This window comes from Pholis gunnellus, assembly GCF_910591455.1.
Source record: "Pholis gunnellus genome assembly, chromosome: 10".
NCBI lineage: Eukaryota > Metazoa > Chordata > Actinopteri > Perciformes > Pholidae > Pholis > Pholis gunnellus.
In genome coordinates this window covers 8,210,194-8,225,450 of record NC_136537.1, presented here as the reverse complement: position 1 = coordinate 8,225,450, position 15,257 = coordinate 8,210,194, and the positions used below count along the sequence as shown (strand labels likewise).

The 15,257-nt window shown below is 46.3% G+C and overlaps 1 protein-coding gene across 1 annotated transcript in view; it reads left to right on the top strand.

Moving 5' to 3' along the window:
- Positions 1-15,257, top strand: part of tenm2a (teneurin transmembrane protein 2a) — a gene marked incomplete at both ends in the record, with an annotated part of 146,028 nt that overhangs the window by 76,461 nt on the left and 54,310 nt on the right. The window contains one exon of the mRNA XM_079167122.1: positions 9,510-9,716. Within this exon, the coding sequence (XP_079023248.1) occupies positions 9,510-9,716 (207 nt within the window). The remainder of the gene's footprint in view (positions 1-9,509; positions 9,717-15,257) is intronic.

The window sequence follows — 15,257 nt, the reverse complement described above, 5'->3', positions numbered from 1 at the left end:
GGCGCCTATTATGATTAAATTGTAATAATGACCTATAACTAGAAAGGTTTGTAAAAGTAAGTTGAAGTTGAAGTAATTAAACCGGCTTCTGAAAATAACAGATTTGTATATAAAAGTTACACAGAAAGAAACAGCTTCAGAAAGAACAACAAGCTACCATCATGTGGACGCCTCAACAAAAGAGAGCGCATCTTTGATGCTGAAGCTCTGCCCCGTCATTGGTGTTGTTACAGAGTCAGATGTCGTGAAGTAGCCATAGTTACTGTGACTCGCACATTTGTTTGTGGACTAGACTTTCGAAGCCTCGAGTTAGGCATTATGGCCGTCGCCATCTTGGTTTTGGCTGTCGCCATCTTGGTTATGGCAACCAGAAGCGGCGTGAGAGGGTGGAGCTAAGAACAACCGAATGCTGTATGTAGGTCAACGTTGTAAGACATTTGTAGGCGACCAAAATGGTTACAAATAAGTAACAAAAAAGTTGTAAGACGAAAACTCAGACAACGCCATGGTAGCGACCCGCCAATCACAAGGTAGCCCCGCTCTAAACCATAACCTGCTTTATGATCTATCATCCCTGATATATCCATCGTTTACTAAATGAACATCATGCTGTATTGAAGAAGACTTGAAACTAGCGATTGAGACCATAAACTCATGTTTACAACGTTTACTGAGGTAATAAATCAAGAGAGATGGAGGGTAATTTTCTCATAGACTTCTATACAATCAGACTTGAGTTGCCTCCTGCTGGCCATTATGAAGAAGGTTTATGGCACTTCCAGTTTGGCCAGGTTTCCGCCTGCCCTAAACAAACTCACTGCAGCTCCCCCTCACACACAACACAGGTTGATAAACTCTTCTTTGGTTTGCCAGAGTCCGCTTTGTTGAAAGGCGAGAATTATCACTGTCCCGGACAAATCGAAAGCGCCTTTGTAAAATCCTGCAGAATCGGCCAGAGTCGTATCTCCTCCTGTTATGTGTATTATTGTTGCACTTCCCCTCGCACGCACCTTCACAAAAGCAAGAGGGCACACGAGTTGTGACAGCACGACTGTAGCTTTGCGCCGCCGCGTCTCTTTGATGAAGAATGCACACACATCTCTGAGGCGCAGAGTGCGTCCGAACCCCGAGGAGCAGAAGGCTCAGTAAATTTGGCCCAGAGTGTGTTGACTCCAGCCTGTTCACCTTGAAAGAGAGGGAGAGAGAGAGAGAGAGAGAGAGATAGTGAGATGGAATACAATGTGGCTGTGTGCTGTGTTTTTCAGCTCTCCATCCTTTTTCCTCAGCTGTTGCTATAAATAGAGGCTGCAAACATCAAAGAGAGGAGAGGTTTCTCTCAGCAACAGGGTGCAGTACACTCATTATCCACTGGCTCTGAACACACAGTGTGTGCGTGTGTGTGTGTGTGTGTTTTTGTGTGCATGCGTGTGTTTCCTAATCGTCAAAGGAGACACTGCTGACTCAGCCTCACATGCTCACTGTCACACACACACACACACGTACTTCACATAACGTAACATCACAACCAAAAAAATGTAAAAAAGAAGATTGAAATTAAGTTTATTCATGAGATTACAATACGCACATGCTATCTGTGACTGCACAAGTTCGTAAACCGGCAGATCCGTGCACCAAACAAATCCGCATCGCTTACAGAACCATCTCATCTATTCTCCGAGGGCTCTTCCTCCGTCTTTTCTCTCTTTCAAATCTTTTCTTTCCTTTATTATTTTTTTTGTCTCTTTGTTTTTCAGATGTTTTCAGTTCTGTTCACGGAACTAGATTGTCATAGCAACTGCAGCAATTACCGGTTAGTTCAGTGGGGCCCTGCCATGTTGAATAGGTACCCGTGTGCAGGCATGCATGCGCTAAAGTGTGTGCATGTTTTTTTTTCTGTTTCTTCTGTGTTTCTGCACATGTTTCTTTATGCCTCTTAATTACATTTGCATTGAATTCTCGACGACTGCCGTTCTCTCGAGATGCTGGGTGATTGTGGGTAATGTAGTTTTGTTTTTGCGCGTGTCTTGTCTCCCAAAATGTTCATAAAATTGAGCCCCTTTCTTAAAATGCAAATACAGTTTGTCTTCTTTGCAAGTGCAAACAAAAGGCCTCCAACATAAAACACACGACTGTGGACAGTAGCTGGAACTATCCGAGTGGAAGTTTCGGGTGTCGTAAATAGGTGTCAACTTTTAATTTAAGTTTCGATTGCTCACACTCAAGTGCTAATTAATGACGCTGTTTTATTCACCTTTTTACAAGGCAACCAGGCGAAAATGTGGAATGTGTTTTGCGCTGAAGGACCTCATCTTCTCCTGATCCACATCCACAGCATGTTATCTGTCATTCACAATTTGTGTCTCAAAGTCGCTCGACTTCCTGCGAGTTACTCAGCGGCGCAGCAGATTGGAGGTAAAGCCCCTCCCGGCATTTGGCCCCCGCCCAAATTTCTCGCACCGCTACTTCTAAAAAGCTTTCTCCAGCCGAGATAACAAATACAGATATTGATACGTGATCAAACTTCGAGGGTCTCTCCGAAGCTGCGAGCAGGTTTCTCGCGGTTTTGTTAAAGTCTTCACTAAGTGCTATGTCCAATTCTCAGAGAGCTCGTCGCATTTCGCAAAGCGAGAACATACGGAAGCAGCCTCGCTGGTATCATTAAATCTACTCCCAACTTTGTGAAACACTTGAATTCGATGTGAGAAATTGCTTTCGCCTGGCCCTTACATTTATTAAGAGATTGTTCGTCGTTGTGCAGTCGCTGTCATTGTATTTTATCAACTGAATAACAAATTTGGAGATAATTGGGTTGCATTCTTTTTCAAGCTCCAGCATGTAATCTGTGGCAAGAAATGACTTCATTTTGTCTGGTTCTTGTTGCTCTATTTTTGAATTGTATACCTCTTATATGTTATTATTTTGGTACTGATTCATATTTTTAGTGTGTCTCCTGCAGTCAAAGTTAAAATTACACGTTTGTCTCCTGCCGTCAAATTGACTCACAAATAGGCATCGGGCGAGTTTGTTGAACATTCACACGCACACACACACACACACAGATCTGCAGATGTGCTCTTTCCAGGCATTACAGAGCATGTTCAAAGGTAACGGACAAGGCCAAGTGGATCGGTGTCTATCTCTCTGCACCTGGGGTTAAGGGTTTTGTTCCTGTGTGGTTTCACATGCGCATGCTTGGACATGTGAGTGTGCGGTTATGAGCGAGTGCCTCTGTGTGTGTGTGTGTGTGTGTGTGTGTGTGTGTGCGTGTCTGTGTGTGTGTGTATGCATTTATGTGGAAGGAGCAGGCTATTTATTTTGATTGTTTTCAATGAGGGTCCAATGTGTAGAATCCATAACAATACCATCAATCCACAGCAGCAGCAGCAACATGGATGTAATTTATATGGTAATGCAGCCTCCACGGTTGCCCCAAGTTACACAGTGGACATCTCTGACAATGGACAGCACGGGTGTGCCGCAGCATCCTAATGCTATGTGTTGCGCACACACACACACACACACTCACACACACACACACACTAACATACGTACACTTGTACTTCCCAGCAACAGTGAGGCATGTTTTAATTAGCAGATGCATATAGGCGCTGGGCTGTTATTTTGTATTCTTTGTGCGTTTGGGTCAAAAGGTCAAGACTCAGCGTGCGTCGGTCCCCGTCTCTCTCCTCTTCTCAGAATTAGAATAATGTAAAAAAATGTAAAAGAAAATACAGCTACTTGAGCGAGGAACGGCCTTCTGAACCAGTGGATTATTCAGAGACGATGTGTTCCAATTCACGCAGCAGGTTTTCATTCTTTCAATTTACACCGTGCAGTTCGACAAGTGCCTTGCCACATGCAATGCCACATCTCTCAAACGAGTTATGAGGCTTTATTCCGACACTATGCAGTCCGCGTCATGCGAGGGCAAAAAGAATTCGTTAAGAGGCGAGTAATCATCTGAACTTATTACTCCTGAATGGCCTCACATTCATTGATTCACAGCTTCGGTCCAGGTGGGGTTTAGTTGGTGGTTGAAAAGATGGAACAAGGCGAAGGTCTTTCGAGGAGTGCTGCCGTCATCTTTTCATCTCCACATATGCATTTCTTTTTCTCCTTTTCAAAGAATTCAGAGTAATTTCTTTTGTTATATGATTCATAAGCCAGTCATCTGAGGACTCATTATCTTCAGGCTCGATTTCAAGAAAAGTACTGTGTGGGGGTATTTCTTGTTGAAAATCCGATTTTTTTTTTTAAAGAAAATCACTAAAATTCTGGCCAAATATTGGGTTCTGATAATAAAAAATAAAGTTGGTAGTGCAAACAGTGGGGCCTCTTCTTGCATGGGAGCAGAACATTCAGTTGAAAATCATTCATAACGGATCTGCCGCATTGCAAATGACGAGCCTGAGTTATAATCCTATGATTAATGTAAAAAACGGAAATCGAGAAACACCGTAATCCAGACCCAAACAATGTGACGCTGTGTGTGCGAGGCGCCTCCTTCCCAGCCTCCAGCCGTCTTCAACCTCTGATACAGGCTGTGGGGGGGGGCTCTGAGGGGCCCCCCACAGAAGTGGAATGATGGAGTGATGCAGGCGTGATGAAAGAGAGCTCCAGGACAGAGAAGATCCCAGACACTCACGTTGCACATCAAAGACGGAGCCAATGACACAATCATCTCCTCAGGCTGCAAAAGCCCAACTTTACTCATTAAAACACGTCCGTTGAATCATCCTCTCATCTCCCTCTTTACTCACGTTATCGCTCACGTTGGGGTTTTTTTCTGCGGCGGCCCCCTTTTTACGAAAAGGAACAAAACGAGAGGGAGGGAGGTTTTCTCTGGACACAGGCGGCGACATCCATTTGTTGCTCGCACACACGGGCAGCAACAGGTGTGCGCCTTGCCACAGACGGGCTAAATGTGAAATCTTAGAAAGGAATGAATGAGAGGAAAGAGGATTTGGAAGAAAATAAAAAAAAGGGAGGGGGTGGGGGGGGGGGGGGCAGGAAGAGAGATGAGATGGAGGAGACAGACTGCACTGTATAGATAAATAGAGAAAAGGGCCCATTGTGTCAGCAGCTGTCATCACTAAATAGCCCTCAGATCACTGTCAGACACTATCACACACACACACACACACTCATAGGCGCGCATACTTACACACACGCACGCACTGACTGACAGCTCCCCCTCAGTCCAACATCTGTGCTGACAGCAGCCATGGTAATGAGTCTCTGCATGTGCCAGCATGGGTGTGTCGTTTCTCTTTTCCTCCCTCTTCCCCGCGTACCGCTCATTCAATCACTCCGCGTCTCCCTTATCTTGTCGCCCCCCCCTTCCCTCCCCTGCCTCCCTATCTTCCCTTCGTTATTTTCACCTTAATAAAAGGCCGCGCCGATTTGACTCGGCAGCGCGAGTCACACGAGCGGCGACTAGATGAGAACAACATCAACTGTAAAGTTGTGTGGTTTTGGGGGTTTTTCTTCTTTGTTTTTTCGCTATCCAGGTGCGCCGCCGTATTTCACGTAGAGGTGTGGAGGAGGAAGAGAGGGATGGAAGGAAGGAGAGATGAAGAGATGATGAATGGCTCTCGTTAGAGGGGTAATTTGTCTCTCCTTGTCTGACTGGGCTCCAGCTGTCGCTCCATCCCTCGCTCCACTCCACTCCGCTCTCCTCGGCCTACCACTCCTCACCTCAGCCAGATGGGTGGACGGATGGACGGAGCTCGGGAGGGGGGTGGGTGGGAGGGAGGGAGGCATGGAGGGACTGAAATAGAGACAAGGACGAGGAGGGGAAGAGGAGAGAAGTCATTGAACAGTCAACAAGAGGAATTGCGTCCGATGCGTAACGCCGTGGCGCGGTAAAGAATGGCTTGGTGGAGGGAGAAACGATAGATTACCCTGAGCTCGTATTGAGACGGTTCAGTGGAGACGTACGGCAGCACAACAACGGGCCAAGAGCTCACACAAGCAAGTCAAAGCGTAAACTAATGGCGACGATCACATTTCTACTGACGCTGTACTGAAATCATCAAGGGGCTCCACTAAGGCCTTTGATGCGGGGCCACAGTCTTGGTATTTTATTTTTTTCGACCCCACGACACACTCGCTTTTCACACCAATCAACACTTGCGAGAGAACCGTAGACTCCGAGTAGTAAGAGACGGGGCACGGAGAGATGGATTGAGAGATTGGTACAGATGGCCGGGGGAGGCGGGCTGAGGGGACGGCAGCGAGGCAAATTGTCAAGAGAAACAACGCGAGCTCATCGCTAAGTCTTTGTTCTAATAACACAAAGCAATTTCCACTGACCTTTCTGGAAATGTAGCGGGCAGAAATGACTGAGTTAAGGATGCCCCACAGCATAATTGCTAAGGAGATTAAAGTCCCCTTAATTGCTTTTGGCCAACTAGTGCAATTTTTTTTTTCTTCTTTTTTTGTAATTAAAGTGATTTAAAATATTAATAACTGCGCAGGCATACGCGTAACCTTAAAGCGCACACACCCGTGGTTGCGTGCAATAAAAACATGCTACCGTATTAAAAGCGTCTTAAAAGGTGCGCAGCTAGACACACGCACACACACACACACACACGCACACGGACGGACATTGTTCATTGCCTGTTGTCACCAATAGCCTCGTTATAGGTCTGGGGAAATATGCAAATAGCTAGATCCACACTCGCCGTCAATTGATATGAGTGATCGATTCATTTGGATCAATCTCTTTTTTTTTTCTTGCTGTGCGTCTTTACCTCTTCATTATTTTACTTCCCGTCCTCTTTCTTCTACTACTCCGCCCCCTTTTATTGCCTCCTCCACTCCTAATTACCCTCCTCTATTGCTTTCTTCCCCGTTTTTTTTTAATCTTTATTGCCAATAACTTTTGTCAGCTCATAGCTTCTGGTCCGTCCTGTTTTCTCCATCCTCCGCTGTTTCGCTCGCCATTCCCCCGGTTATCACCGTGACCTCCCCGCCTCTCCATCCGTCTCCATCCCTCTCCATCCGTCTCCATCCCTCTCCATCCGTCTCTCGCCGTCCCTCCCCGCTTCTCTCCTTTTCCCTCCTGTCGGCCACAGTGTTTGCTTTGCCATTGTTTATCCATTTCTCTCTGTTTGCGCTGATGAGATTGACTAGACACACAGGCACACACACACACACACACAGACACACACACCTCAACAAAAGACAGGGCTGGTATCTCTCCGGGGTGTAGTTAACGTGGGGCTGTGGATCGATCCGAGGTCTGGTTTCCATGACGCAAAGCTATAAGCTGGAGCAGTTTGGACGGCAGGACAGAGACATCGCCCTGCCTCCATTTCTATCAAATGCATCTCTGTAATGCCGCGATGGCACCTGGACTCAAAACGAGTGCTTCCCGTGATTAATGCGCTTCATTTTGTCGCAGCGTAGATGGGCAATCTAGCCAACAACTACGTCCAACCACTTTGTTTCCTAAATCATCTCTGCCTAGGTAAGGTTTCCCTGATCCAAGCGATATTTCACCGTCGGCTAAAAGGAAAAAAGCTCCCCATCTATCATGGCCTTTACACATTTTGATTTCTATCAATATTCTGTGATGGGAAGGTGAATGCTGTCAAATTACAATCACACCACATCTGTATTCTAAAGAACTGTCAGTAAGAGAAGGAGAGGAAGGTAAAAAAAAATCACATGGTATGATGATGAATGTGCAGCCATCACGGCTTTTTCTTCAAGGTATTGCGGCTTTTCTTTCTTTATCTCCATCTGTTCCTGCCCGTTTTTTGTTCTGCGGAAAAAGAGAAGTGAGATGAAAGAAAGAACCGACTCGCTGAAAGAAAAAAAAACGTCTTCATTTCCCCCGTGAAGGTTTCACTGGCGAATGAAAGAATGGGTGAAGTTTGTGAAACTAGGGACGAGCTAGCCTATTTTCTTCTAAGCCCCCTCCCCCCCCTTAAATAACTCTAGAAGGTGAAGGTAAAGGCATCACTAAGATAAAGGGGAAAAAAAAGTTTATTTGTAAAAGCTGTTTGATAAAAACAAAACATGGCCGACGCCCGAGGCCAACCATTTTCAATGTGGAATCAGGAGAAAATAAGTGATTATCAGTGTGTCAAAGCGTCTTCGGTCGACTATCTAATTAGAAGTTGTAATAACTCGAGTCCTTCGGTGGATTGGCTGGACTCGGTGGCCTCATTCTTGCCATATTGTTGATTGATTGAGCTGCAAATACGTCAGACATAATTATTCTATATTTTGAGCCGTCTCTAAATAGAATTTATTAGATTTGTCTTTGTCCTTGATTCCAAACCTTTGGAGAGTAGAGCGAATTGTCTCCATCCCTCTTTCCTCTCTCTGGTGTATGGGACAGCCTGATTGTGTCCACGCGTCCCATGGCTCCCACTATTTAAAGACTTTCTTTCGTCTCCCCCGTGTAGAGGACAGTCGTGCAATGGATGTAGGGCCCTCACCAAAATATCAATCCTGCGATATTGCAAATGAAAAGTTGGATTCACAAGCAAATGGACACTCTTGCCTAACTCGACATGCTAACGTTGTGATGTTAATCGTGAATGAGTCCGTTCGTGTCTCATCTGCGTGTGCTCATCTTGCACAATATTTTAGAATTCAGTGTATTCAGATACATTCAAAATATCGTCTCCTAATTGTCACTTGCGGCCACGTTAGCAAGCTGTTCAGCAAAAGTTGCATCGGCTCGCTTTAATTTGAGCAGCGGTGAGATAGATGTAGGACAATAACTCAGTGCTGCAGATAATTTGTTCTTCGGAGGCTGTATGGATGAAATAAAAAATTTCAAATGACTGTTCCTATGTCAATTCAGTTGAAGTCATTTGCATGGAAAATGAGTTTAAATTGAGCTCAAGTGAGCATAACTTCCTGAGCTGAAGTGTCACTTATTAATGTGTCTAGGAGATCTTAAGGGCTTTTTTTTTTTTTTACGTGAGTCTACATCTCCACATCGAGTCTCTCCGGCCTCGGCAAGCCTCTGTGTGTTTGTATCCGAGCTGCTTTACATTGCTATGACCAAGGGCCTGTTCCGAGAAGCAAGTCTACCTCTTAGTTAACTGGATGAATATGTCGAGCACAACCTGCAGCAGGTTTTATTTACATCAACCGGTGTTCCACATTTTTTGTAATATTTGATCCAACCAAATAACATAATGAAAACATTTTTTTTAGTCACAGCACTAAAACTGTTCCAGAAACAATGTTCCAGTTTCTCTGGATGCTCACGCAAAACACACTGAAAACTGTTTTCACGAGAGAACATAGGAGACAGTTCCAATGAAAACATTGAAGTTCCATTCCTCCCTATTCACATTATGATCTGCGAGGACCCTTTAAGGGACTCTAGGTTTTTGAAAATGATCCAGATGACTCGGTAGACCTGCCCCGGAACGGGCCCCCGGTATCACTGTCAGTCATTGCCATCTGTTTTGTCTAACGCCCTCCCCTCCATCCCCTCCCCCCTCCCCCCTCTCTTGTCTCCCTCCATCCTCCAGGTCGCCCACTCCCTCCGACCTCTTCCTCCTCCCTGCTCCCTCCGTCCCTCCCGTCCTCCTCGTCCGCCCCCCACCACCCCTCCCCCGGCCCGTCCCCACCGATCAGGGAATGCCAGGTGCCCCTGCTGGAGAAAAACTCCACCCACTCTCACCTGGAGCCCCACCCGGAAGACTCGTACTTGCTCCGGGCCCAGACCTCCTCCACGGGTAAGAGAGCTCGCCATTCACCCCGAACCTTTTATCCTCCCCTTCATTTTATTTATGCATCAGCGGGGCCATCCATCACCTGGGTCGCTGCATTACCTCATTGTGTGTCCATTCCCTGATCTGATTTAGTCGCTGCTCAATCCTTTATTTCAGTGTCACATCTTGTTCTTTTGGCCATTTGGTTTCTGCTTCTTTTCTTCTTCTTCTTCTTTTTTCTTTTTGCATTCCTCCGAAGTCAGCATTCGTTTGCAAAGGCTGGGAATCAAAGCAAGGGGACTTCTGCAACCTTTATTTACATTGTGAGGCATCGTAAAATATGCACTTAGAGATTTAAGATAGATATTGATTGTAACCACGGTCAATTGTGGATGTTACGGTTTTATTAGAGCGGAAATAACTCATTGATCGTGCACGGATGAATTTAAAATCTATTTGTGTATTTCTAACAGTTAAAGATTACCCAGCATATGTTGACGACTGCCTGTCAAAGAGCTGTTTTAATCAATCAGCTTTTATGCTGAGAAGACCATCAGGTTCTTTGAAGGAGCATAATCAAGGAGCAACAACAGAAAAAAAACACTCTCCGTTCCCAAACTTGACTTCGTAGGAGGTTCGCGGAACAAAAAAGCGCATTTCGAGCCGACAATCTCTTAATGGATTACAAATTCAAATGTAACCCTTAACACCTTTGTCAACTGCTGCCAGAAAACACAATGATGCAAGTGAAAGCAACCCCTGCACTCCGGCGAGCGCATATCGGTTGCCAGTGAGTAGGTGTGTGTTTGTACTTTATTCTCCATGTGACATTAATAATGCGCCGGAAAGTGAAAGGTAAGGGGATGATGAATTTAAAGTGCCGCCAGGAGGATCAGTGTATAGCAACGGCAAACTAGTTAGTTTCCCCGGCTGTAAGCTTTCTCCTTCATCATTGGACGCCCCGTGTGCTTACATCACATCTGCAGTGATGAGTTTCTTCATCAGCGTACACATTTATTCTCCACAGTTAGCTGCTGTGGGCCAACTCTGTCCCTCTCTTTCCCGCTCTCCCCGTGCTCCTCCATTCCTCTGTGCATCTGCACTTGTAATCAGCAGATATATTTAGCAGAGGCCTGATGGGAGGGAAGGGAGGGGTGGGCAGAGAAGTCCTAATGTGATTTTTGGTGGAATACAATCTATTGTTAATGGCGTTAGGCTCTCCTTTGATCCAGTATAAATCTTCATTAGGGAAGGCCCGGGTCCCAGGTTCAAGAGCAACGTGATTAGGAGGCTTTTAAAATGACGTTACATCAGCCGTCTAATTGGTTTACTGTTTGCTGGGGCAACATCAATCATTAGCCCAGTAACCGCACAGCAAATAAATTCACTCTGCCACTGACACCCTAATGGCAGACACTGGCAAAGAGGGAGAGCCAGGCTCGCAGGCAACGCGTTCCCTTTTTCTCTCCTTCTTGTTCACATACACCCACACTCTCTGTTCCGGGGCTCCTTTTTAAGTCTCTGCTGAGCATGTACACACAGAGACGGCGAGCGAGAGAGACAAAGAGAGAAGGAAAGAGAAAGAAAGAAAGAAAACAACAACCGAGAAGCAGGGAAAAGAGTGGCGCAAAGAGGCAAATGGGAGCAGAGCTGGAGAAAGCCAAACTTTGACTTTTGAAGTTGTTTAATGAGACATCTTGCATGGAAAAAACAGTCAAAAAGGAGACACAAAATAACATCCAAGGGCACTAGAAAAGAAATGCATGGAGAAAGTGACTAAAAGGGCGACAGAAACCAAGAGACACGGGGAGACAAAGAGGGAAAAAAGGGGGGGAATGTCAATAAAAAGAAGGGTACGCTGATGAGAGCTTAGAGGGCGAACAAGAGATATTTGGATGGAAGGAGAACAACATTGAGATGATGAAATTGCAAATTGCCACGTTTCCCAGCCAGGACCGCTGATCTAATGGGTGCGGAGAGAGTCCTTGGCTTTGGGCGTCCATTAAAATCGACCTAAATGAGTTTAGAGTGGCAGTCTGGCACTGCATAAACACACCCTGGCATGTAGGAAGTCACAGGAACGGCTGCGAGCAAATAAAACACCTATAACCGGCCGACTGTTTATGCATGCGCTTGTGCGAGTGTGTGCCCGTCTGTGTTTGTGTGTGTGTGTGTGTGTTTCTGTGTGTGGGTCCTGTAGAGAGTGGACGCTGGGCAGGAAATGAGCCTTACCAAGCCAGGCAGAAACTGACCACAGCGAGATAATCCTCAGGAAGCTGCATGCTGTTTGTATGTGTGTGTGTGTGTGTGTGTGTGTGTGTGTGTGTGTGTGTGTGTGTGTGTGTGTGTGTGTGTGTGCGCGCGCGCGCCCGTCCTCCTGCAAAGTAGTCCGCCATTACCTAAGCTAACAGGTGGACAGACATGACTTGTGTTCCTAGTGAAGCGTGACAGGTGAGCGGGAACGGAACGGCGCTGCCGAAGGATTGGCTGGGAATTGGGTCCGTGCGTGTTTATGTGGGAATACTGTCTGGCTCGGAGCACCTGTCTGGGAACGCCCCCCCCCCCCCCTCCTCCCCCCCTCCCCGCGGAACGCCGGGAGAGCTGAGACGGCCAAACGGAGCGTGGCGGATCGCTCCTGGAAAGAGCTAGCGTTAGCGCTGGCCCTGCCCATTCATTATGCATGGGGAATGCTAAGCTATTTTTAGCCCGGGCCTCTTCTAAAGTGGCTAGCTCTCTGCCGCCAGGGAAGCCACCTCAAGTCACTGCCGAAGCAATGCATGTTTAATGGCTTTGTTGAAACAAATCTACAGAAACAAAAGGCACGGCGAAGACGCGTCGCCTTCCCCCTTGCGCTAATGTCATCCTTCCTAATGGTGCTTATGTAAGGGTGACATTTGTGTAACAGTGGGATGATTTTTGTGTGTGTGTGTGTGTGTGTGCGCGCGTGTGGGTGAAAGGCACACGTGCTTTTCTTCTCATAGAGACTGTTTGTTTTTGGCTGAGTCTGATGACTCTTCTCTAGCGGATTATTGCCTCCTAATTAGACAGAGATGACTAGCCAAGGCAGAGGCGGTGCGCGTATGTGTGTGTGTGTGTGTGTGTCTGTGTAGATTTATGTCTTTAACTCTGCCTTTATGTGTGCTTCTGGATAATAAAGCCAATGTGCAAATTGAGCCCCTTTTGTGCGCTTGTGCGTGTGTGTGTGTGTGTGTGTTTGTACCTGTGCCTCTTATTCTCACCTCAAGCTCTCCTTCCATCATGCTCGGCATGACAAAGCATGACAAACGGGGAGCATGTGACATTCTGAGGCAGAGGACATACGGAACGCCGGCACATGGGGATAAACCACCTTTAAAACGCAGGGAGCAATAGCAATTAGCTCGGAGAGAAGAAGGAGCGTGGGAAACAATGGAGGGTGGCACAGTGTGTGTGTTTTTTTGCATTTTGAAAAAAGAAGGATAGCAGTGGAGATATGGGGCGTGAAATAAAGAGGCAGAGGGGAGTGGGAAGGACAGAGGGAGGATCGGGGGCTGAGCCCTGCAATGATCCGTTTTAACTGCTGAATGGGTAGTTCTATCCTGCAAACACGCGCACACATAAACACACACACACACATTCTCACATAGATGCACATCCTGCCCTGCGACTTTTCTCTGTTAACCACAGAAAATGTCAATAAACACTTTGCCCATCCAGGGCTGCAAAAACAAACTGCCTTGGTTGGTTCCTGCTGCCAGCTGGCCACACACAGACACACACACACAATGCAAGATTAATATGGTATGGCAAGCCCCTGCCTCTCACTGCTGTGTGTGTGTGTGTGTGTGTGTGTGTGTGTGTGTGTGTGTGTGTGTGTGTGTGTGTGTGTGTGTGTGTGTGTGTGTGCGCAGTGTGCTTTACAGGGGAGGCAGGTTAGCAGACAGGCTAATGCTTCTCTGCTGAATGGGGCTCCTTTGAATTGGCGAGCATAATGAACTTCCAGGGATTAGCCGGAGCCAAACCCACCAGCTTACAGCTACAGCCCCTAGCACACACACACACACACACACACACACATGCATACACACTGCAGTCGCATGGGAACCGTGGACAGAATAAAGTGGGTCAGCCTTCAACAGCAGTCAGAAGGGCTCAGAGCTCCTCCACACACACACAAAAAAAAGTGGCTGCGAAAACAAAACAAGAGGGCTGTCGAGAGAAATCTCTTCACGATCGCTGTTTACTCACACTGGAGTGAAAGAGAGAGGGACGAAAGGAGGGAAAGATAAAGTGGAATAAAATGTGATCTGCTTGGCTGCTCTCTAATTGCTCTATTTCCTCACAGCATGTTTTGTCTTTTATCAGACCGGGTTCCTGGTAAAACGGTTGTTCCCATTAGACTACCTGCGGGTCGTACTTCAGCAACCGGACAATTCATCTGACTAACCCATCTTAATTGATTGGACCCGTTTACCTCCAGCCCTCTCGTCACTGCGCTCTGCCTCTGTTCCAACGGTTGGTCAGACTTGTGTTTCTGCGGTTTTCCTCAGGAGTTCTCTGGGTGCATGAGAAGAAAAGAAAACCGCCTCGCAACTCAGGCCGACCCCACTTCTCAGTGTGTTTCTATTGACTGAGGATTCTTTTTTTTATGGATTTGAAGCTTACATGAAAATGAATTTCTTTGACATCACTCTCCTGTGCTGTAGCAGGAAAAAAGAAAGCAATTTGTGTCTGATCATGAATGTTTTGCAGCACACTAAAGGCTGTGGGACTTGTGGAAGAATGAAAGAGATTTCTTTTGTTGGTATGTTTGCACGTTAACAACAGTAAACAATGGTAGTGAGTGAATTACGTGCTTTATTCTGCAACTATTGATTCAGCGCAGAATAAAAGAAACAATCGCTTTATATCATGAAACAATTCACTCCAGTTAACCTGACGGTATGTGACAAGAGGCTGTAGAGAGTTCCAGAGCACAGAAATACTTCTCTCTCGGCATTATCTGGACACTTGCAATGGATTTTGCAACTATAAAAGCGTTTCAATCTCTTCTTTTGAAGGGAAACGCTGAAGTCGTCACTACAAAATGCGGTAAATGCAGCGGCACAGGATATGACGCTGTGTAACGATGTCGTGGCCGGACTGTTAAACAGCACGCTGTCCCAGTGGTGCAGGATGAGAGCACACACACATACACATACACACACACACACATACAAACACACACACAGGTTCATGGAAAACTAAGGCTAAAAAACCATGTATTCCTCTTCCATGCAAGGTTTGCCATATATTATTCATCCGAATTTGAATGAAAAAACTGTTCAATATTTATGGCAGGAAAGTGAACAAAGGCGAAAACCACATGCATTCTTTTTTTTTTCTACGCAGATTTAAACATGGGAGACAGCGGGGTAGTGTGGGAGAACTGGAGTGCCTACTTTTATGTTTGGACCGTGTGTCCATGCCTGCATGCGTGCGTGCGAGCTGATTATTTTTTTTCCCAGTGTAGGGCTATGGTGTTGTGTGCATTGTTGCTAGGCTTAGATAAAAGTATTTATGCAGACAGGGTTGCAGTCGGGAGCT